This window comes from Myotis davidii, unplaced genomic scaffold (genome assembly GCF_000327345.1).
Source record: "Myotis davidii unplaced genomic scaffold, ASM32734v1 scaffold214, whole genome shotgun sequence".
In the NCBI taxonomy this organism is placed as follows: domain Eukaryota; kingdom Metazoa; phylum Chordata; class Mammalia; order Chiroptera; family Vespertilionidae; genus Myotis; species Myotis davidii.
In genome coordinates this window covers 1,547,744-1,570,388 of record NW_006285782.1, presented here as the reverse complement: position 1 = coordinate 1,570,388, position 22,645 = coordinate 1,547,744, and the positions used below count along the sequence as shown (strand labels likewise).

The following is a 22,645-nucleotide window of genomic DNA, read 5'->3' as shown; positions in this document are numbered from 1 at the left end:
CACATAAACTTAAACCTTGTTTATTTGGCCTGCCCTATCCTTTGAGTTTGACATGCTTGCTCTACACCCTACTATCTCTTCTGAAGACTTATCTTTCTTTCTTTCTTTCTTTCTTTCATCTTTCTGTAATATGGACAGGCTGAGAATTTTCTAAATCCTTATGTTCTGGTTCCTTTTTGCTTAGCAATTCCTTGCTCAATTCATTTCTCTCTTCTTACATTTTACTATAAGCAGTCAGGAGGAACCAAGCTGCTCCTCCAACACTTCTCAGCTAAATATCCACTCTTATCAGTCACAAGTTCTACTTTCCACAAAACACTAGAACATAAATACAGTTTGGCCAAGTTCTCTGCCAGCTGATAGCAAGGACTGCATTTTCTCCACTGTCCAGTAACATGTTCCTCATTTCTGCCTGAGACCCCCCCATCAGAATCACCCTTAACAGTCACATTTCTACCAACATTCTGCATATGATCCTTTATGTATTCTCTACAATTCCCCTGTTTCCTTTCTGAACTCTCACCACAATCTTCTTTAAAATCCCTTCATGGCAATATCAGCATTTTCTAACATGCCCTTCAAAACTCTTCCAGCCTCTACCCATCAGCCAGTTTCAAAGCTACCACCACATTTGTAGGCATTTGTTATAGCAGTGCCCCACTCTCAGTACCAAGAGAGTGCTGTCTTAGTCACCTCCTAATAGCATTACACTGGGATCAGGGTCTAAACATGCATACTTGGTAGGGGACACACACATTCAGTATGTAACACCACCTAAAGTCTCTCCCACTCTAATCTTCTCCATAAACACTTGTCTCTTATGTCACATATCTTACTTACTTGAAAGGGAAGGATTTTTGTCTTATTTTATTCACTGTATTATCCCTAGAGCATACAGCTGAAGTCAAAATATGGTTGTTAAGTAAATGAATAAGTGAATATTGGACTAGCAGTCAGGTGATGTATGCTATGCTACCAACTCCCATTAACAAGTGGTGGGTTTTTGAGAATGAATTTAATCTCTCTGGATATTAACTGTTTTCATCTATAAAGTAAGAGTGCTAAGAAATCATAAGGTTAGAGAATTCTATGATTAAAGATATGGTACATAATCAGAGAATCACAATTACGGCTACACAATAATCATACAACTGTAACCTCCCCTCCTCCCCTGATTGTTAGTCAAATAAGAGTACCTATTTAGCATATACATACCATATGCAGAAATTTTCAATCATACCTGAGAAGTTAACTTGAGAATGTAACTCTGAGACTCATTCGATTCTGAACTGTCAGAGCCTCGGCTACTACAAAAAAATAATAAATTATTATTTTAATTTACAGAATGTTTTGGTGCCATTTTAAAATTGCAACAGTTACTTTTGCTTTATTACTTTACTGGAATGGTTGAAATAGTTCTAATTCTGAGAAAAATGTTTACAAAGGTGGTATATATGTTTGGTAGTTCTAGGCATCTTAGGGTATCAGAAGAATGACTGAAATTGATTGGAACAAAACAAATATAAACAAATCCCTGAATTCAAAATGATACTTTATACCTGCAAATAAACTTATTAGTCACCACTGGAGGTTACAGGGGCACTAACTCAAAGTCTGAAAATTTATAAATAAAGGGGAAGAATCAAATATTTATTCTGCCTTTTCTATAGGACCTATACTAACATTAGTACCTCTTTTCTTCCAAAAACTTTCCCTTAGCACTAAATTTTGTACTTATTGTTCACTAATGTATTTATGTGACATCTTTTTAAATGTGTCGGTTCTCTGTGGGTAATTACAGCATTAAAAAATTTGAGTATGTCTTTTATGTGTAGTACATAGGCGCTCATTTAATATTACTTGACTAAATGAATAAGTAAAGTCTTGATGAGATCTGGCCAAAGTAATGTGCATGGGAAAATTTTTTTCCACCTTTAGTCAGTATTTTTAGTTGAGACCGACAATTATATCCTAGAAATATTATAAGTAACACAGTAAAACAGCACACCAAATTACATTACTTCCACCATCTTGACTTACCTAGACTCCACTGTAATTTCTTTCAAAGAAGTATCTGAATCATCAAGGACTTTTTCCAAGTTTATATGTTTTTGCATTTCTTCTAATTCTTTTAGGCACTGATAATACTAGGGGAAAATAAATGAGTTAGTAATAAAATAACTTTATTTCCTAATTAAATTAATTGAATATTTATAGACTCCTGGAACAAAAGCTACTGGGACATCAACTATCAAAACACCCTGAACACTGTTGTTAGGAAATTAAAAGGAATAAACTGTCATAGTCTCATAGGCAGGTTATGTTAGCTGGTAGACTGGAGTATTACCAAATGGACTTTACTTACCTTAGTTCGGTCTGGATCACAATAGTCCAAGAGAGAATCACAAAAATGATACCCCATTGACTCCAAATCTTTTGTGTTGAAATGAGTGCCTCGTTTATCACCTAAAACATCAATAAGTTAATCTACCCTTGAGGATGACTTAATTTTTCCTTAGCAGGTAGGCCTAAGTTATAAAACAAAGCATAAACAGAACATCTGATATGATTTCATATCCTGTCCTTTGGATTTTCTTTTCTGGGGCAGGTCATTTAACAGCTAATTGCTTTCCTTCATTCCCCCTCCACCATCTGGACCAAAGGTGATGTAACATGGATCAGTCTATGTTGTAAGGCAGAATAAAATTCAATAAGAAAGTTATGGAATACTTGGTTACCAGTGATAAACAACCTAATAATCACGTAAAGAAAAAGTTGGGTAATGATTTCAATGTTTTCATCATCATATTTTATCAGATTCAAGATGCTTTAAAAATTAGTAAAAAATTATGTGTAGATGCCCAGCTTTCTTTTGAATTGATACATTTTCTAAAAATGTGACAATTATCTTAATATGGAGTATTGTAAGGACATGATAGATGTGACTAAAAGATTTCTTAAATGGAACTACATTTATTTTTAGATCAAGGAACCAAGTGCTTCCATTAAGATATAAATTGACCAAAAAACAACAAACAAACCAATTAAAAAAACATCAGTTTATTTGCCTTACAAATAGTAAATCCACTAGAAACAGTTCTATCCTGATATTTTAAGTATGAGCATTGCTTTTTCTGAAATCATTAGTCACCTGTAAAAACCACCACCACCACCAAGCAATTAAGAATTCATGAAAAACCAATTAGGTATTCTATCTGCAAGCTAAAACTTCCTATTCTTACAAAGGGAAATGAGAAATAGAGGTACATATACAGTGGTAATTTGTTTATTCATCCCATTAATAGAATTGATTAGATATCAGTAGGCATTAAGTGGGAAGAAAGTGCTCACTACTAAACTATCTACACTATTAATCTTACATTAAAAATGTCTCTGGTTTAAAACTCCAAGAGCTATGAATGAGAACACTTGGTCTTACCCAGAGTAGATCCACAAAAAGTAGCCTCCATGGTAAAGCTGTTCCTGATTCCCATTTTCCACATCACCACCCTGCCTGTTCCTTCTTTGCTCCTCTGAACATTAAACTTGCAAGCTGAGAATGAAAACTGGAAAGAAGCAAATGAACAAGACCCATCTTTTTTTTATGACAACAATGTCTTTCTTAGGAAGTAGAGTTGAAAATGGAAAAGCAATTGTGCAAAAGCAGTAATTCTCTCTAATACTTCAGGAGCTGCTTTTATTTCCTGACCAATGGAAATAAATCATATGTAATTCAAATATAGAAATGACATATGTATATTTCTAAGGGCTACAGATTTAAATTCTAGCAATAAATGTTACTTTTTAGCTATACATAGCATAAACATTCAAAATCAGTTGAATAATTCTTGATACTGATGGGTTAAGATCTTATACGACTAAAAATTATAGAAGGGGCTTAAACATATTTAGGAATGAAGATTAATGTTATAGATTTTCAGAATAGAATAAAGATGCTTTATTTTCATGTGGAAGAGCATTTGAAAGCTGCCTGAAAAACTGTTATATCTACAAAGTTTTTGTCATTTTATTTTTAAATTAACATATAATAAATGACTTTTTTGTGTTCCATTCTATTAATTTTTAACATATGTGTAGATTTGTGTAACCAGTACCATGATCAGCATAGAAAAAACCCCATCACTTCTAAAAAACTCCTTTATGCTATCCCTTTGCAGTTACAAGTGTTTCATTTCTTTTGGAGTTACAGTAAATGGTATTGTTTTTAATTTTAGTTTCTAATTGTGAGTATATAGAAATTAAATTGTTTCTGTGGGTTGACTGTGTATCCTATGACATTACTAAAGTCACTTGTTTTTTAAGGATTGCTTTGAATTTTCTATGAAGACAAATTCTTTATTACTTCTTTCTTCCCAACCTACCTGCCCTTTATTTCTTTTTCTTGCCTTATTACACTTGTTAGAACCTCCAGGAAAAGGCGAAATGAAGGGGGGGTAAGAGTGGATATCCTTGCCTATTCTTGAATTTAGGAGGAAAACATTCAGGTGTATTTTTTGTTTTTGTTTTTTTTACCATTAAGTACAGTGGCAGGATAATGGGTATTTTCTTCTTCATATTTCAAATTACCGGCTACTAAACATTCTACATAGTTGCTTTCTATGGTCAACTGTAAAACCAGGCCAAATTAATAAAAAATAAATTTACTTAATAAGATTTTTCCATTTTGCTGTCTCACGTGGACATTTGTTTAGTAAAAGTAGTTAAAATCTTAAAAAGTGCTTACTTTATCTGGACAGTTTTTGCTCATCATAAGTGGGAAAATTCGCTGCTGTAAGTACAATGCTTTATTACACTTATCACTTCCGCCACAGCCATACATGAAGATGTTCTCTTTCCTGCTATGGCCATGAAGGTCACAGTATAAAATAACCTCTCGTTTCTCCATCAATCTACCGAGAAGAAAAAGGTAAGTTACTAAATATTACCTTTGCATTTCTCTTTCATGGGTGTAACATCCAAATAAATAGAATTACCTATATACTAGCCTTCAATTTCTCTTAGCTATACTGCTTATTATTAGTGTAACATCCAAATAAATAGAATTACCAATATACTAGCTTTCAATTTCTCTTAGCTATACTGCATATTATTAATATACAATTTTAAATAAAACAATTTTCCATTAACCATATATAAAATATAAATGCCTTCCATTACAAAAGGACAAAATTTACCGTACTCCCAACCCTTTTTCCAACAGGATTTGGTATGTAATTCTGATTTTTTGTTGTACACAGAAAACAGTTCTCTGCCATCTTTCTCCATGAACTCTCACATAGATATTTCTGACAGGAATACCTTCTTTCTTCATCTTTGTAAATGCAAATACTACCTACCCCTCACCCCCAAGACTGACCTCATGTCTCATTTCCTCTCTAACTAGTCAAGGCTATAGAGCTGTCCTTTTTCTGAACTCCTGTAGCACTTAATATTGGTACTATTTACTTGGCACCTGCAGAGGAAAGTTTTCATATTTTTTATATTTAATCTTGTTAAGGGCAGGGAATGCTTTAAGTCATCCAGAACAGTGCTATGCACACAAATACCCAACATATTTGTTAAAAATTGAGTGCCTTATGACTTGGTGCTGAAGCCAATTAATTAATCCTTGATTAATGTGGTAAATATCATTCTGAGAAAAATGGTCCTAAAGTTTGAATTGACTTTTTTTCTGGTAAATTTAAATAAATAATTTAACAAATTATTAGATATTATTAAGAGAATAATCCTTAGCTTGTATAATTTAGACATTCAATAAATATTAAAGTAATAAAAAATAAGCCCGCCCTCCCTCCCCCCTGGATTGATGGCTTTCAAAAGGGAAAAAAGTGGTGGTTTTGAAGGTGGTAGAATTATGGGCATTTTGGCCTTTCCATAAACATCAATGATGAGAATCACTGATCAGCTGTTTCCTGCACACCACACACTGGGGATTGAGACTGCAACCGGGTATGTTCCCTGACCGAGAATCCGAGCTGTGACCTGGTTCATAGGTCAACGCTCAACCACTGAGCCATCCGCTGGGCTGCCTTCTTTCCATAATTCTAAACTTTATACAACATTATTATATTCCTTAAGTAATAAAAATTTCATATATTATTTGTTATATCTTGAAGGATAAATACCAAAAGGTTAGTAATGGTCTTTATAGTAGTATGAAATGTTTTACAGGAGTCTCCCCCTTAACTGCAGGGGATATTTTCCAAGACCCCAGTGGATGCCTGAAACCTCGGATAGTACCACCCCTACATGTACTATGTGTTTTTCTCTATATGCATACACTTTAGGGCATCTCTTTGGCATATTCAAATCGCCAGCATCACTACTCTTGTGCTTTGGGGCCACTATTAAAATAAGAGTGACGTGAACACAAGCACTAGATACCACCACAGTCAATGTGATAGTGAAATGGCTACTAAGTGAATAACAGGAGTGTAATATATATAGCATGGATACGCTGGACAAAGAGGTCATTTATGTCCCAGATGGTACAAGGCGAGATTTCATCATGCTACGCAGAATGGTGTGCAATTTAAGACTTATGAATTATTTATTTCTGAAACTTTTCCATTTAATACTTTCAGACTGCAGCTGACTATGGGAAACAAACTATGTAAGTGAAATTTCAGATGGTAGACTACTGTACTTTTATAACAAAAATATTAAAACCTAAGGCCAAAACTTTCAAAGCATAGCTTGAATTAGAAACAATATCCTTTAAACTATAGTGAAATTTCGTATTGAAGTCAGTTACAGGTATTAACTTATTGCCCCTTTCTCATTTGGTGCCCAATAAATTCAAATTAATAACAGATCAACATAAAGTCACTGAACAACATTTCAAGTTTTTAGAGAACTAGATTATAAAACAAGATTATCATGTGAGATCCTTAAATATGAAATATACTGTACATTTTTAAACCAACATTTTCTCAATTTTAGTGGTCTGTTTCTTGTGAGTCAAAAGAAACCTTTACTTCTAAATAATTAATTCCCAAAGAAATGTTATTACTTCTGAAGTAGAACACGATTTTAGGGTCTCTCATCTTATATTTGTTTAAATCATTTTAGAAACAGTTTGACTATTTCTTACTCACAGGTATTTTAATACCCTATACTAAAACCTACTCTCTATAATTCTCATATTTTTTTAACAACTTTTTTCTTTTTTTTTATATTTAGGAAACACTGAATACTTTTAAAGCTTTCAACGTTCCAGATTTTATCTGGGTACTTTAGTAACAATAACTTCATTTAATCCTCCCATCTATGAGGTAAGTATTATTGTTCACATTGTATAGATGATAAAATTGAGGTTTAGATTTGTTTTTAAATCCTCACCTGAGGATATTTTTCCATTTATTTTTTTATAGAGAGTAAAAGAGAAGGGAAAGACAGAGAGAAATAGTGATGAGAGAAAAACACATCTATTAGTTGCCTCCTACATACGTCCTGACCACGGCTGAAACTGGGGAGGAGCCTGCAACTGAGCTACATGCCCTTGATAGGAATCGAACCCAGGACCCTTTGGTCTGCAGGCCGATGCTCTATCCACTGAGCCAAACTTGCTAGGGCTAAATTTGTTTTTAAATTGCTCAAGGTTACACAGTTAGCAAATGATATAATGGGGATTCCAATTTGATATGTTTATCTCCAGTTCTATACACTTAATCTAATCATTCAACAAAAATTTTAAATATTATGTGCATTTTACTGTTCTGAATTCCTTGAAAAATTTAAAGTTGTTCTATTTTTCTAGGGGCAAATAAGGATATTATTTATGAAAATTTTAAATAACTAACCTGTTAATCAAAAGACTCATCATAGAGCAATATATGATCAACATTAGTGCCAGAAGGCTCTATGAGTTGTAATTAATTTTCACATATAAGGGATTCAAGGATCCCAAGGTAAACATAGGTCCTATCATCAGCTTTACCAAGAAATCAAATTTGGGATATGCAAACTGCCGGGAGCCGGTCCAAGGTCACCTCTCCGAGAAAGGTTGTTTCCCCAGGTAGGGATTTTCCCCTGAAGTTAGGGAGGGAATAAAACCTCTTAACTGCCAGGCGGGTAATTAATCACTTTAACTACGAACAATCATCCTTAAGCTACATAATCTTTACTCCCTGGAATGGAGATAAGAAACGCCCTAACCTTTGGAATAGAGATTGATAGGATTAGAATCAACTGGTATAAATACAGATGCAACAAGACAACAGAAGGCAGACCTCAGAAGGCAGACCTCAGAAGACAGACCTTAGAACACAGAACTTAGCAGACAGGACCTACACAGAACCTAGAACTTCACTGGAGAGAACATGGCAAAAGATCCTGGACTGAACCTGACTACAGAAATTGGCAAGAGAACCCGGCTACAGAACCTGGCGACCGAACCTGGCTGGAGAACCTAGCGAGAGAACATGGCCACAGAACCTGGCTGGCTGGAGATCCTAACCAGAACTTTGCTGGAGATCCTGACCAGAACTTGGCTAGAGGAACCTGGCTATGATGATCACCCGAACGCTGCCTCCGTGTCATTCCTTCTTCGCCGACTCCGTCCGCACCTATGGGGAACCCCTGGACCTGCTGGGTTTGGACCCCGGCAGCAAACTATTAGTTTCATGGAGCCATTATAATGTCTTAGAGTCGGTATTATTATTTAATGAAAGGTTAGTGAATCCAGAGGCACATTGCCAGAAAGCTATAGGAGCAGAGTTAGGAAGAATGGGGGGAAAATTAAGTAGGTATAGTCAAACTATCTTAAGAAAATGGAGAGTAACATGAGTGGGATTGTGGGACCAAAATTCTTACTCCCATGTTTACTAAATAAGCAGAGCGGTGATTTGAGGCTTATTTACCTGTGGATCATGTTCCGGGTATACCAAACAGAAGGGAACAATTCCTTCAGGAGAGAGGTGTAGTTACGGTTTAAATCTCGTCCAGCTAAGGAACACCGGTAATTTCCTACAATCACACCATCGGGATTCAGCATGGGTATCACCTTGAAGATGAAAGTGTCCCGAAGCAACTGTGCATCACGTGAGTCTCCTAAAATAAAATCTAGGAAGCCTTTCATGATCCATGAGCTGTTGGTTTCTCCTGGATGTACCCTTGCAGTCAAAATCACCGCCTTTCGTTTTCTTGAGTCAGCATTCTTCAAGGGGGTAGTGATCGTTAAAATGTACACCATATTCCTAGCAATTGTGTGGCACAAGACACGTACTTTACAAAACTTCGACCGTACTGGGTCATTATTGATGTTAGAAAGGTATTCTTGCAGGTTGGTATAAGTGTACGGATAGCAGTGAGCAAAGTAGCAGGTATCGTTGCTGTGTGGAAACTGAAATGTCCACGTAAGGGAGAAATAATGGCGCCCATCTTGCCCGGGGTTGTTCCTGTAATACTTGATTTGCTCTCCAATTCTCTGCCAGCCAATATTATGAGTCTTGGCCTCTTTTTCAGAATAAAACAGTGGGCGCATACCCCGGTTGTAAAGACTAGCAGGCTTGGTAAAATTGATAATAGTGAATCTGTAGACTATTCCTGCTTGGGTATTAGTGACTTGGAAATAGTACCACTGGGTGTGTTTATTTGTGAAGAGGTCAGGGCGCACAGTCAACTGGTATTCATATTCTGCCCTAATACATAAGAAAGGAAGGGGAAAAGCATAAAAATGTAAAAATGACATTTGGTTTTAAATAAATAAGGAAAATTATTTTTACCTATTCACAGAAAGGTTTTTTGGGGGGTTGGGGAAGGGGTGCGGGGTTGGACAATGTTTATTTAGGCAGTATCATAAATAGCAAGTAATTGCAAAAGATAAAAGTTTTGAAATTTCCTTTTATTGGATGTGAAACTGTTTCTATGCTTTATTTTAAAGCCTTTTTATTATTACTGAAGAGAGCACATAAAAATGAGATTTGATAAAAATTATATTTTCACTCCAATTATGTTTCCTATAAAAATGATTAAAGAGTTCTTAAACTGAGTTAAAGTCCAATATTTCTTTTTTACTTCAGATATGTATTTCTGTTTTCTATTAGATTCTAATTCTAGGGATCTGATATAACTATTACTGAGAACATTTAAAAATAAATAGACATTAATATGACCACACAGATTATAAAATTGTAAATACTTTGAGGATGATATATGATCACTATTTGTATCTCCCATACTGAGTCATTGAGAATACTTATATAAAGGCTAAAATAACTTTACTGTGTATTATTTATAATATGTACATACATCAAACTTACTTGGTTAGTTGTGACTTTTTTCTTTACCAAGTAATTTCTGTTCCTCAGCCCCATGCGCTGTGTGTGTGTGTGTGTGTGTGTGTGTGTGTATGTGAGAAAGAATTCACACTGGCATACTGAAAATGCAGAAATATGCTTACTTTAAGCATAAATATCAAAATTATTTGAACCTTTCAGATCTCTAATTACCATCTATACTTCAAGGAGTTAAGTTCAGTGATGGATACTAAGATTTTAACGTACCAAATACAGAAACTAATAAATAGTTGATGGTCTAGTTCCTCAAATAAACATAATTAAAACCTACACTTTGACTACCTTCTGTAGATTACCACTCTCAAACCTTGCTTCAAACATCAAAGTGTTGTCACAATTATCCACAGGCTGCTTCAGGGCTGTTCGGTTGCCCCCAACTCGAGAATATACAAAGCACGGCTCTTTGTAAGCTGATGAGAGAAATAGGCCATAAGGATATCAAGCCATGTCTAAAGTATAGGCTATTCTGCATAGAGCTTGCAGCCACAGTATAAGTGAAGTGGCACTAAGAATTTTAATTTGTAAAGTAATTTGGTACCAGTAATAGATTTATGTTGAAGCAAGAAAATCTAAGAGTCCTTGACAAGAAAAGCAAAGCCTAAAATAGATTCATGTGCTACTTACATTAAGAATACTCATTCCGCTTCTGCCCCCCAACTGCCCTCCCCTGCCAGCCCGATGGCTCCCAACTGCCCTCCAATCCTGGTCTGATCACCCCCAACTGCCCTGCCCTGCAGGCCTGGTCGCCCCCAACTGCCCTCCCCTGCCAGCCACCTCGTGGTGACTATCTTGTGGTGGCCATCTTGTGATGTCACACGAGGGTGTCGTGCGACGCCACCTAGGCTTTTATTATATAGGATAATTGATTCTGAACTTGACCTTTCACTATAAATGACTATTAAACTGCATAAGAAATATAAGCTGAACTTCTTTTCATATTTTTGGATAATACATAGACCAGAACTACATAGGATTCTTGAAAAAAATATAAATACACCAAATAAGCCCATGCTTAACCCTGGTTTTCTTCCTGTGAGTACTTTCTAACCATACCTCAGGAAGGAGGCACTTATGAATAGTGTAACAGTCTTGCTGGACTGAGGAGGCAAGATGTTGCTCGGGGCTGCTGGAATTTGTGAGGCAGGGCACGAGAGAGAAGACAGCTACATAAAGAGGGTCTCAACAGTCTATATGGTTTTCCCCCAGTCCTTTGCTGAGGGCTTGGCTGTGTAAGCAGAGGATGAGAGTAAGTAAGGTAGCAAAGAGTGCTATTAGGGGGTAAGATAATAGAGGATATACAATTATAGAATATACTGGAATTACAACATATCCAGAGTGGAAAGATTGCACTAAGCTCCTCAGACATTTCATCATGACTCTAGAAAGGCTGCACATCAGGCATAAGAACCGCATCTAAAAAAAAAAAAAAGAACTGCATCTAAGAGTAAAGGCCATGACCTAGTACTAAGGACAAAATGAAAATAAATCAGCCCTACTAAATAAATAAATAAATAAATAAATAAATGAATGAATGAATGAATAAAACAAGCCTGAATGATATATAATCAATGATATATAACCAGCAATTTAGCTGCCTACCAGAACAAAATTCAACATAAGTTTTAAAAACAATATAGACTCCTACAACATATCTTTCACAATGTCTTGCATATGATAAAAAAATTATGAAACATGCAGAGAAGCAGGAAAATATGATCCATCATGAAACACACACACACACACACACACACACACACACACACCCCTCAAGATAACTTAGATGGGATTTACAAACGGCTCAGAAAACATGTTTAAAGGCTTAAAGGAAAAGATAAGAGATAATAAAGAAGCAGATTAATATAAATGGAAACTATTAAAAAAATCAAATGGAAATTCTAGAAGTAAAAAGTGCAATAACTGAAATGAAAGATTTACTGGAATCCTTGACTGGAATCCTTCAGTGTGCGGGCTGGTGCTCTATAGAGTAAGCTTAAAAGACATACTGAAGATTGCGGACGAAAGACTGTGAACTTAAAAACAAAAACTCAAGGACAGAGGAGGACAAAAATATCAACAAAGATCCAGGGACATGTAGGACACAGCTAGAAATCCAACATATATGTAACTGGAATTCCAAAGGGCAGAAAAGAAAGAATAGTATAGAAAAATATAAAGAAATAATGGTTGGACATTTCTCAAATGGGGTAGGGGAAAGCACTCTATTAATCAATGGATCCAATAAGATCAGGAAACTCCAAGCAGAATAAATATAAAGATAACCAAATATAGGCCAAGCTTAGATTTGCTGAAAAAACAGCCAGAGACAAAAAGACACACCATAAATAGGGAACAATGATATAAATTATGGCTGACTTTTATTAAAGACAGCAGATGTCACAAGACATTGGAACATATATTTAAAGAAATAAATCTTTGAAAGAAAGGTTGTCCACCAGAATTCTATATAGCCAGTTGTTTGGGGACTTCCCCATCCAACAGCTACATGTCTAAAAACCATCTATCAGTCTACCCTTTGAGGCCAAGGAAATATAATGGTTCTGCTCTGTTGATAGTCTTATGTTGCTTCACCATCCCTTGCTCGTTTCCCTTACCTCTGTCCATTCTAAGTTATACTTATACTGAACTAATACAAATTACTCCAAGTATGCCATCCAATTCCCAACAAGACCCTGACTATTTCAATTTTTTATCAGATCTCATTTAAGTTATGTGTAGAAGTTCTACTACTAGCCATGCAAATATTTGAAAATTTAGCCATAAGAATATTTAAAATCAAATTAGAAAAATCAGAGGTGCTTCTCTCACTCCAGCTGTTAAAAAATATGTGAGTAAATGATTTCTAGAATTGCTTACTCTACAGGAAACAATCCCTGTGAATTTATCTGTTTTGCCAGCCCTTTAAATAAAATACGTATGTTCCCTGGAAGGTATCTAACATCTACTGTAAGACATAGAACTCTGATGGTGACATTGTGCAGGAGTCCCATACTTCCTCATGTTGGTGTATCAGCAGTAGCACAGTTTAGGATATAGGCTGAGATGTCTATGTTTGATTATCAGCATATCCTATCATAAAGCAGATATAAGATTTTGATTACTAGAGCTCTCAAAGTACAAATATAGATCACCCTTCTGAGATATATCTTAGATGTTATTTGCAATGTGGGTGTGTTCCTCTTTTAAAGATAGGATTCCCACCAAACTGGCATGAAATGGAAAAAAAGCAAACCCCACACATCTGAGAGATTGCATGAAAATAACCTGTCAACAGAGAGGCAACAATAGTTGTAGAGCACCCCACTGGATTTACCTTTGAAAATTGATGTGAAGCCTAATTCCTTCTAAATATGACCCCATTCTAATGACCAATATGATCTTTCATTTTAAAGTAACGTTACATGAACTGAAATACACCTTCAAGAATATAATTAGCACTAAATCAACATTTGGATCAATATTAACCAAATATATATTTTTGTTTGTTAATCATCACCCGAGGCTATTTTCCCATTGATTTTTAGAGACAGTGGAGGGGTAGAGACAGAGAGAGAAAAACATTGATGAGAGAGAGACATACTGATTGGTTGCCTCCTGGTCAGAATCGAGCCTGCAATCAAGGTACGTGCCCTTGACTGGAATCCTTCAGTGTGAGGGCTGGTGCTCTATCCACTGAGCCAAACCGGCTAGGGCTTTACCAACATTTTTATGGGGACAGGGATTTCCTGGTAATCTGCAATTTTCACTATAATCAGCAAAACAAATATAACTAAGAGGTTAGCCCAGGTACCAAATTACATTTGTATAGCAACTATTTCATTATGTACCCACCATCTTCAGCTAGATAAACTACTGTATCTTCCTTGGAGTTTGAATAAATGGGTTCGATCTCTAGGCCTGTTGGGATGTACACTGGCTCAGAATAAGGAGGAGTCGTATCTATACATATACATAAAAGAGAGAACATTATTTAAATGTGATAAAAATAAAACAGGAAATTTTTATTATACATTTTAAAGTTGTTTATTGATAGGTCTAGGCTAAAATTTAGTTTTGTAAGGGGAGAGATTTTACTAAGGATTTATTGGCAGTAATGAACATTGTCACACTGTAACATTTCACTGGCACCTTGATCTAAATCATTATAGTGAATAGTTCATGAGTATTTAGTGTCATAGATTTTATACTAAAGTTCTATTCTCTCCTGGGCACTTGATATCTTTCTGATCCGCCTCTGGGAATCTTGCTCCATCTTTTATTCTCCCTTCCCCTTCATCTTCAGCATCTTGCCTGATAATGGTTGTCTCCTAAGCTTATAAACATGTCCCAGTGTTGTAGGGAGCGGCTATAGGGTTAAGCCTCTGGCTGACCTGTTAGCAAATCCACAAACAAGTCCCAGTTTAGAGGGCACAGCCCTCTTAGCATAATTAAGCTTGACCTTATGACGCTCCCTAGATCTTATCTGGGAAGCTAATGGGCTGTGGGAGGTGCAGCAAGTGCTGCCAAAACAAGTGAAACTCACAAGAACATTGCAACTATGGTGACCACTCCCTTGTTTACCTCTGGCTATAAAATAAAGGCTCAGCTGGCCCTCTGGATCCCTCTCTGTGGTCACAGTCAGGCACAGGAGATCCACCTAGACCCAGCTTATTCTCTCTGTCTGTCTTTTCTACGTTCTTCGCCGCCCCCCATTCAAGCTCACTGAACCCTTGGCTGTGCTGGCCTGGCACAAAGTATCTTCTGTCTCCCCAAAGAAAGGCTATCCTTGGACCCCCAACTTCTTCTTTAGCTATACCAGCTTTCCTTTTCTTCATTATTTTTAGGACCAAGTTTCTTAAAAGTTGTCTGAGCCATGCTCAAATGCATGATTTATTTTTGTCTAGGATCTATTTGATTGGAGAAAATGACTTCACAGTCCAACTACCAAAATTGTTCTCACTTTTTAGCAGAACAAGAATTTGATGATGACTCACTATTCTACTCTTTTATTATTGGCTTGTATGTGTCAGACTATGCTTGGTTCTGGTAATAAATATATTCCTATAGAGGGAGTCAGCCTCTATGATCCCGAATATAGTCATTGAAACAGTAAGAAGAAAAAAACAATTTGGTGGTAATAAAGAAGTATTCCTGGACAAACATTTTGGGGATTATGTATACAACTGCTTTAGCAACGTATATATCTGACATAATTAATCAGAATCAAGTCTAGCTCCAGAGAAAGCATAGATTGAAATATTGATGTCAATGTGCGTCAGTACACTTTGTCAGTAACTGAATACACAACCAAATAAATTGATAATAAACAATAAAGAAAATTATAACTAAAACTGATCCTCTTATCAGTTGAAAACCTTAATGGATTCAAACCAAAATTAATCATGAACTGATAACACAGCATTGCTTCTGAAAACTTTGGGAATTTCTGCTACTTGCCTTGGTGTATGCTTACCATCAAAAGATACATGACAGCCTGACATCCCAGTTAAAAAAGGAGACTTTTTAATTAATGTTTATGTTCTTAATGATTTAAGAATGAGTAGTCTTTATAGTAAGAAATATGAAACTCTAACACTAAAACTAGAGAATCTACAATAGGATCAAGTTTGCAGCTTATCAAAGTATTTTTATGATAATTCTATGTTTAGCTTTCTGAAGAAGTGCCAAACTTTTCCAAAAAAGGCTGAATGATTTTATATTCCCATCATCAGAGGATTTTGATTTCTCTACATTCTTATCAACACCTGTTATCTGATTTTCATTCCAGTCATCATAGTGTGTGTTACTGTGTTATTAATTTGTATTTCCCTGATAACTAAAGGTGCTGAATATCTTTTCATGTGTTCATTGGCCATGTTTATCTTCTTTGGAGAAATGTCTAGTCAGATCATTTGCACTTTTTAAATTGAGTTGTCTTTTTTCGTGTGAGTTGTAAGAGGTCTATATAAGCCCTTCATCAGATAGCTTGCAGTTATTTTCTCCCATTCTGCCGGTTCTATTTTCATTTTCTTGATAGATTTGAAGCACAAAAGTTTTGATGAAATCCAATTGACCCATTTTTGTTGTTGTTACTTGTGCTTTTGATGTTATAGCTATGAATCCATTGTCAGATTCAATGAAAGATTTACTTCTGTTTTCTTCTAAGAGTTTGACCCATTTTTAAGTTAATTTTTCATATGGTGTGTTATTTATCTAGTTGTCCCAGCACCATTTGCTTAAAAGATTATTTTTTCTATTGAACAGAAAAAATACCCTTGTTGAAAATACATTGCCCACAAACATGGTTTATTTCTAGACTTTTGATTAGATTCATTCATCTATATTCCTATCTTCATGATAGTACAAGACCGTCTTGATTATTGTTAATTTATAGTTTTGAAATTGAAAATTATGAATCTCAAATCGTTCTTTTTCACTATTTTTTTCTATTCTAAATTCCCTGTGTTTCCATATCAATTTTAGAATCAGTTTGTCAGTTTCTACAAAGCAGATAGTATTCTGATGGAAACTGTATTGGACTGACAGATTAATTTGGGGAGAATTGCCATCATAACAATCATAAATTTTCTGATCCACAAACATGGGTGTCTTTTCATTTATTTAGATTTTAAAAATTTTCTTTCAACAATGTTTTGTAGTTTTCAGAGTATAAGTTTTACACTTTTCTTAAATTTATTCCTATATTATTCTTTTGATGTTATTGTGAATGAAACTGTTTAAGTTCATTATAGTATTATTCATTATAAATGTATAGGAATATAATGATTTTAAAAATATTTATCTTATCTTTCAACCTTGCCAAACTCATTTACTAGTTCTTATAATTGTTTTTCAGTGGGTTGCTCAGGGTTTCTATATACAAGATTATGTCATTGGTAAACAAATAGTTTCACTTCTTCCCATCTAACTAGGATGCTTTTTATTTCTTTTTCTTGCTTAATCACTGTGACTAGAAGCTCCATTACCATGTTGTATAGAAGTGGCAATACATAAGTCACTTATGACATCCATGCTACTATTGACATGTCACTTATAACACATCAATTTTCAAATGTTGATTGTGACACATCAGTTTCACATGTCCATTGTGACAAAATGTGTCAATTCTGACACATATGCCAAACCTGACACATCAATTTCAACATATTGCTTTTGACAGGTGTGTTGATCCTGACAGACATGTGTCAAATTTGAGGCATGTGTTTATTCTGACACATTGACCACTCTGACATGCACATCAATTCTGACATGTGCGCCGAGTATGACACACATGTTCACTGACACACACCAATTCTGATAAATGTTAATCATGACACATCTGTTCATTCTGACACAGGTCAATTCTGACACATATGCCACTCTGACACACATGTCAACTGATACACAATAACCAACTGACACGTTTATTCTGACACATGTTGGCATGTTCCTATTCTGGCATATACAGATTCTGACACGTTGATTCTGACACACATCCTGATTTTGACAAGTATGTTGATTCTGACATATATGTCACTTATGAAGTGTATATCAATATGACAATGCAGCTTTGTTGGCAGATGTTCATGATCTCTCAGCTGCAGCAGTTTCCAGAAGTTAGCAGTGGTCCAGCTATTAATTTCACAAGGCTGGCTCATCAAAACTAGCGGAGAGTAGGGATCCTGTTACATCAGCATTGGGTCAATATGTGGTTAGCCTATCTTTGGTCCTTAGGATTCAGAAGATTGTTTCCTTTGGTAACCAAAACCAAGGCCAGATTATTTAGTCTCCAGAAATTATCAAAGCTTCAAAGTCAGCAGTTTTCACCAGAAGAGGGTGCTGGATTTTATATAATGCTTTTTCTGTAGCTATTGAGAAGATGTACTTTTTGTTTTTTATTCTATTGATATGCTATATTAGTTTATTTCATTACATCATTTATGTTATTTGATTTTTGAATGCTAAACTAACCTTGAATTTCTGAATAAATTCTACTTGGTCATGTTGAATAATTATTTTTATGTGTTACTAGATTCAGTTGAATAGTATTTTATTGAGAAAATCTGCATCTTATATCCATAATACATATTGGTCTGTAGTTTTCTTGTGATATCTTTTTTTTTTAAATATATTTTATTGATTTTTTACAGAGAGGAAGGGAGAGGGAGAGTTAGAAACATCAATGAGAGAGAAACATCGATCAGCCGCCTCTGCACACCTCCTACTGGGGATGTGTCTGCAACCAAGGTACATGCCCTTGACCAGAATCAAACCTGGGACCTTTCAGTCGCAGGCCAACGCTCTATCCACTGAGCTAAACCGGTCAGGGCATTCTTGTGATATCTTGTTTTGGCTTTGTATACAGGGTATTACTAGTCTCTTAAAGTTTTCCCTCCTCTCCTATTTTTGGAAAAGTTTGTGAAGAACTGGTGGAAACTTTTGATAGACTGTTCCAAACATTAAGTGTTTGGTAGAATTCAGCAAAGCTATCTGAGTTTGGGCTTTTCTTTGTGGGTAGTTATTCTATTACTAATTCAATCTCTCTACTTACTATATACCTATTTATGTTTTCTATTTCCTCTTGAGTCCGTTTTAGCAGTCTTTCTTTCCAGGCATTTATCTGTTACAGCTAAATTATCTAACTCATTGACATCCTTTATTAGTCTATATCTAGTTCTCATTTAATTTGATAAGTACATACTCTTAGATTTCTGGCACAGGCTTCTCAGGACAGTTACATGTATCCTCAAATTTTAGAATATTCAAACCTTTAAGTGTTCTCAATCATGGTGATATTTGTTCTGCATTTGAGTTATCTGCCAGAAAGCTTTGCATGCTTACCAAGAATATACAAAATGTAGATATTCCTCCAAAAGGCTTCTCAGCACATTGAAAAGTGCAGTAGTGCCAAGGAGCCACTTAATTTTGTCTTAAGTGGTTGATATCAAAGATAAGTATTTGCCACAGGGCAGACTGTTTGACTTTAATTACCAGGATGAGCCATTTCCACATGCAGCATCAAGTACTAGTTCAAGTTAATTCACTGTTACATGAACAAAAAATGTTTAGGAATAGAAGGGACTGCAAAATTGCAGTTGTTACATACACTGCTAGTTGCACTCCCAATATCCAGTCTTTCTTCTTGTTTGCTTTTATGACAAAAAACCTGTGTGAGGGTGGCATGAGATCCACTAAAGACCCCAATTTTCCAGGCTTCTCTGTGGCCAGGAGTAGCCACATAATATAAAGGGATGTAAAAAGATTACTGGTGAATTTTTTTGGGAAAGCTGTTTTCCTCATAAAAAGGAACAGAATCAGTTGGCATGTACATGTTACCCTTTGTTTTTCTTCTTTGTATGTCTTCTCTTGTATGTTCTTCCTCTTAACAAGGTCTCTTATAAAACAAAAGCTTTTAATTTTGATAAAGTCCAACTTATCAATTTTTCATTTTATTAATTATGTTTTTGGTGTCAATTCTAAGAACTTGATTAGCTTTCGATTGAAAATATTTTCTATTTTATTTTATTTTTTTAATAAAATATATTTTATTGATATTTTACAGAGAGGAAGGGAGAAAGACAGAGAGTCAGAAACATAGTGAGAGAGAAACATCAATCAGCTGCCTCCTGCACATCTCCCACTGGGGATGTGCCCGCAAACCAGGAACATGCCCTTGACCGGAAATCGAACCTGGGACCTTTCAGTCTGCAAGCCGACGCTCTATCCACTGAGCCAAACCGGTTTCGGCAAAAATATTTTCTATTTTAAAGTTTTAAATTTTATGTTACATTTCAGTCCATGATCCAGTTTGAATTAATTTTTCTTATAAAGCACTAGACTTAAATTGAAGTTCATTGTTTCCTTTTCTTTTCTTTTTTTATCTATGGATGTCTAACATTTGATGAAAATGCTAACTTTTCTCCATTGAATTGTTTTTTAAAAAAATATATTTTATTTTTTAAAAAAATATATTTTTACAGAGAGGAAAAGAGAGAAATTGAGAGTTAGAAGCATTGATGGGAGAGCATTGATGCTCTATCCACTGAGCCAAACCGGTTAGGGCTTCATTGAATTGCTTTTGCATCTTTGTAAAAAGTCAGTTGGGCATATTTGTTCCTGGGTTCTCTTCTTCCATTGATCTATGCATATCTCTCCACCAATACGACAGGGCTTTGACAATACTATCTATATATGAAAAAACCTAATATGCAAATTGTCCCCTCAGGAGTTTGACCAGGAGACCAGGAGTTCGATTGCTCACTATGATGTGCGCTGACCACCAGTGGGCAGTGCAGAATGAAGGAAGGCCATGGCTGGCAGCCAGAAAGACCCAATCAGCCCTGATCACTGGCAAGGCCTAGAGGCCCTACCCAAGCACGAATTTCGTGAAAAGGGCCTCTAGTAGCTATATAAAAAGACCTTGATATCACATAGGCTGATTCCTCCCATTTTATGCTTCTTTTCAAAATTGTTTTAGTTACTCTCAGTTCCTTCACTTTTCCATATAAATTTCAGAACAATCTTTTCTACATCTACAAAACAAATCTTGATAGAAATTGCCTAGAACCTATCCATTTGGGGAGAATTGACACCTTTACTAGATTGAGTTTTTCAATCCATGAACATGGTACATTTCTTGATTTATTCAAATATTCTTTGATTTCTTTTATTAGCATTATATAGTTTTAAGCATACAAATATTATTTAAAATGTTTAAGTGATTGTAATGGTAATGTTCTATATTGTAGTAGGGGTTTGGACTACACAGATATATGCATTTGCTAAAATTCATGGACTGATACACTTAGATTCTTGCATTTCATTGCATGTAAAATTTACGTCAAAAATATAATAATAAAACAAGATTAAATTCTAGCTAATAATATGCATGCTAAAACATTTAAAGTTGGAATATAAGGATGCCTTCAACTTTGAAATAAATAAAAATTAAGATGGTCTGATGGAGAGGGATAGATAGTTGGCTACATCTGTGATCAAGAAATATGGCAAATAATCTATAATAATAAAAGCATAATATGCTAACTAGACTGGACATCCTTCTGAACGTTCTTCTGGACGACTTTCCAGACGAAACCAGGGCTGCAAGGGAAGCCCAGGTCATGGGTGCCTGCCAGTGGCCAGAGGGAAGCCCAGGTCCTGGAGCCAGAGGGAAGCCAGTACCAGCAGCTGCGGGAAGGCAGGCCTACTCTTGCACGAATTTTGTGCATGGGCCTCTAGTTAATAATAAGAATCTAGTTGGTGAGTGTGGGTGTTCCTGTACAATTCTTTCAAATTCTTTCTGTATTTAAATTATTCCATAATAAAATATTGGGAAATGAGAAGTTAAATATAGAATAAGGTTAAAAAAAAACTAAATGAATCAAATATATAAAAAAAATAATAAGAAAACAGCAGAGGAGAAACCAAGATGGCTGCATAGGTAAACACCGGAAATTGCTGCCTCACACAACCACTTCAAAAATACAACTAAAAGACAGAACAGACATCATCCAGAACCACAGGAAGGCTGGCTGAGTGGAAATTCTACAACTAGAAGGAAAGAGAAAAGCACACTGAGACTCAGAGGAGTTGCGGAAGTAAAGTGCAGAGGTGCGGATGTGCACGCCGAAAGGGCTGGCAGCTGAGGATGCGGCACACATGGAGAGGGCTGGAAACTGAGGACACGGTGCACATGGAGAGGGCTGGAAACTGAGGACACGATTGTCTTTTTCAATCGGGAAGGAGTGCTCTGAACTCCAGTTCCGGGTGAGTCTCTGGGGACCCAGACTCATACAGGGAGAAATGGACTGTCTGGCATCGGGCAGAACTTGAGGGCAGCTTTCTCTCAGAGGAGCTTGCAGCGATTACCGGGACACTGAGACGCGGGGCCTCTTAGGGTAGGACTGGGGAGCAGCCACAGCTGCTTGCTCCACCCTGTTGATCCCCTAAGACCCCACCCCACCCAAGCTGTGCACAGAGGCTTTTGCATATGACAGGCCTTGCCCTTTGCAACCTGAAAATTACCTAAAAAACTGCAGCTGAATCAGAGAGACCAGAACTTCCAAAAGAAGGTCCAAGGCCCCACATTGCTTCACAGCTGGGTCTCATATGGGCACCTCCAAACCCTAAACAAAGAAGAGGAATCTCTCCATAGCTCCTGCTGGGTAGCCTCAGGCAGAGGCTAGATTAGCACTTCCTTAGAGATCCAAGAGCCATGTACCCAGTGGTCAGAGTGGGACCATCCAGATTACAACTCCTCAGATCCATAAGGTACACACTCAGGGGGCAGACTCAGTGAGCACCAAAGCCCCACTGAAGTTCTTTTTCAC

At 36.1% G+C, this 22,645-nt stretch overlaps 1 protein-coding gene across 1 annotated transcript in view; it reads right to left on the bottom strand.

Annotated features, from left to right (window-relative positions):
• Positions 1 to 22,645, bottom strand: part of AGBL3 (ATP/GTP binding protein-like 3) — a 67,822-nt gene that overhangs the window by 32,840 nt on the left and 12,337 nt on the right. Inside the window, exons 5-12 of the mRNA XM_006756693.2 lie at positions 14,169 to 14,276; positions 10,591 to 10,729; positions 8,883 to 9,662; positions 4,745 to 4,910; positions 3,440 to 3,566; positions 2,366 to 2,466; positions 2,041 to 2,147; positions 1,241 to 1,307 (exon numbers count right to left, since the gene is read on the bottom strand). Of these exons, the coding sequence (XP_006756756.1) occupies positions 1,241 to 1,307; positions 2,041 to 2,147; positions 2,366 to 2,466; positions 3,440 to 3,566; positions 4,745 to 4,910; positions 8,883 to 9,662; positions 10,591 to 10,729; positions 14,169 to 14,276 (1,595 nt within the window). The remainder of the gene's footprint in view (positions 1 to 1,240; positions 1,308 to 2,040; positions 2,148 to 2,365; positions 2,467 to 3,439; positions 3,567 to 4,744; positions 4,911 to 8,882; positions 9,663 to 10,590; positions 10,730 to 14,168; positions 14,277 to 22,645) is intronic.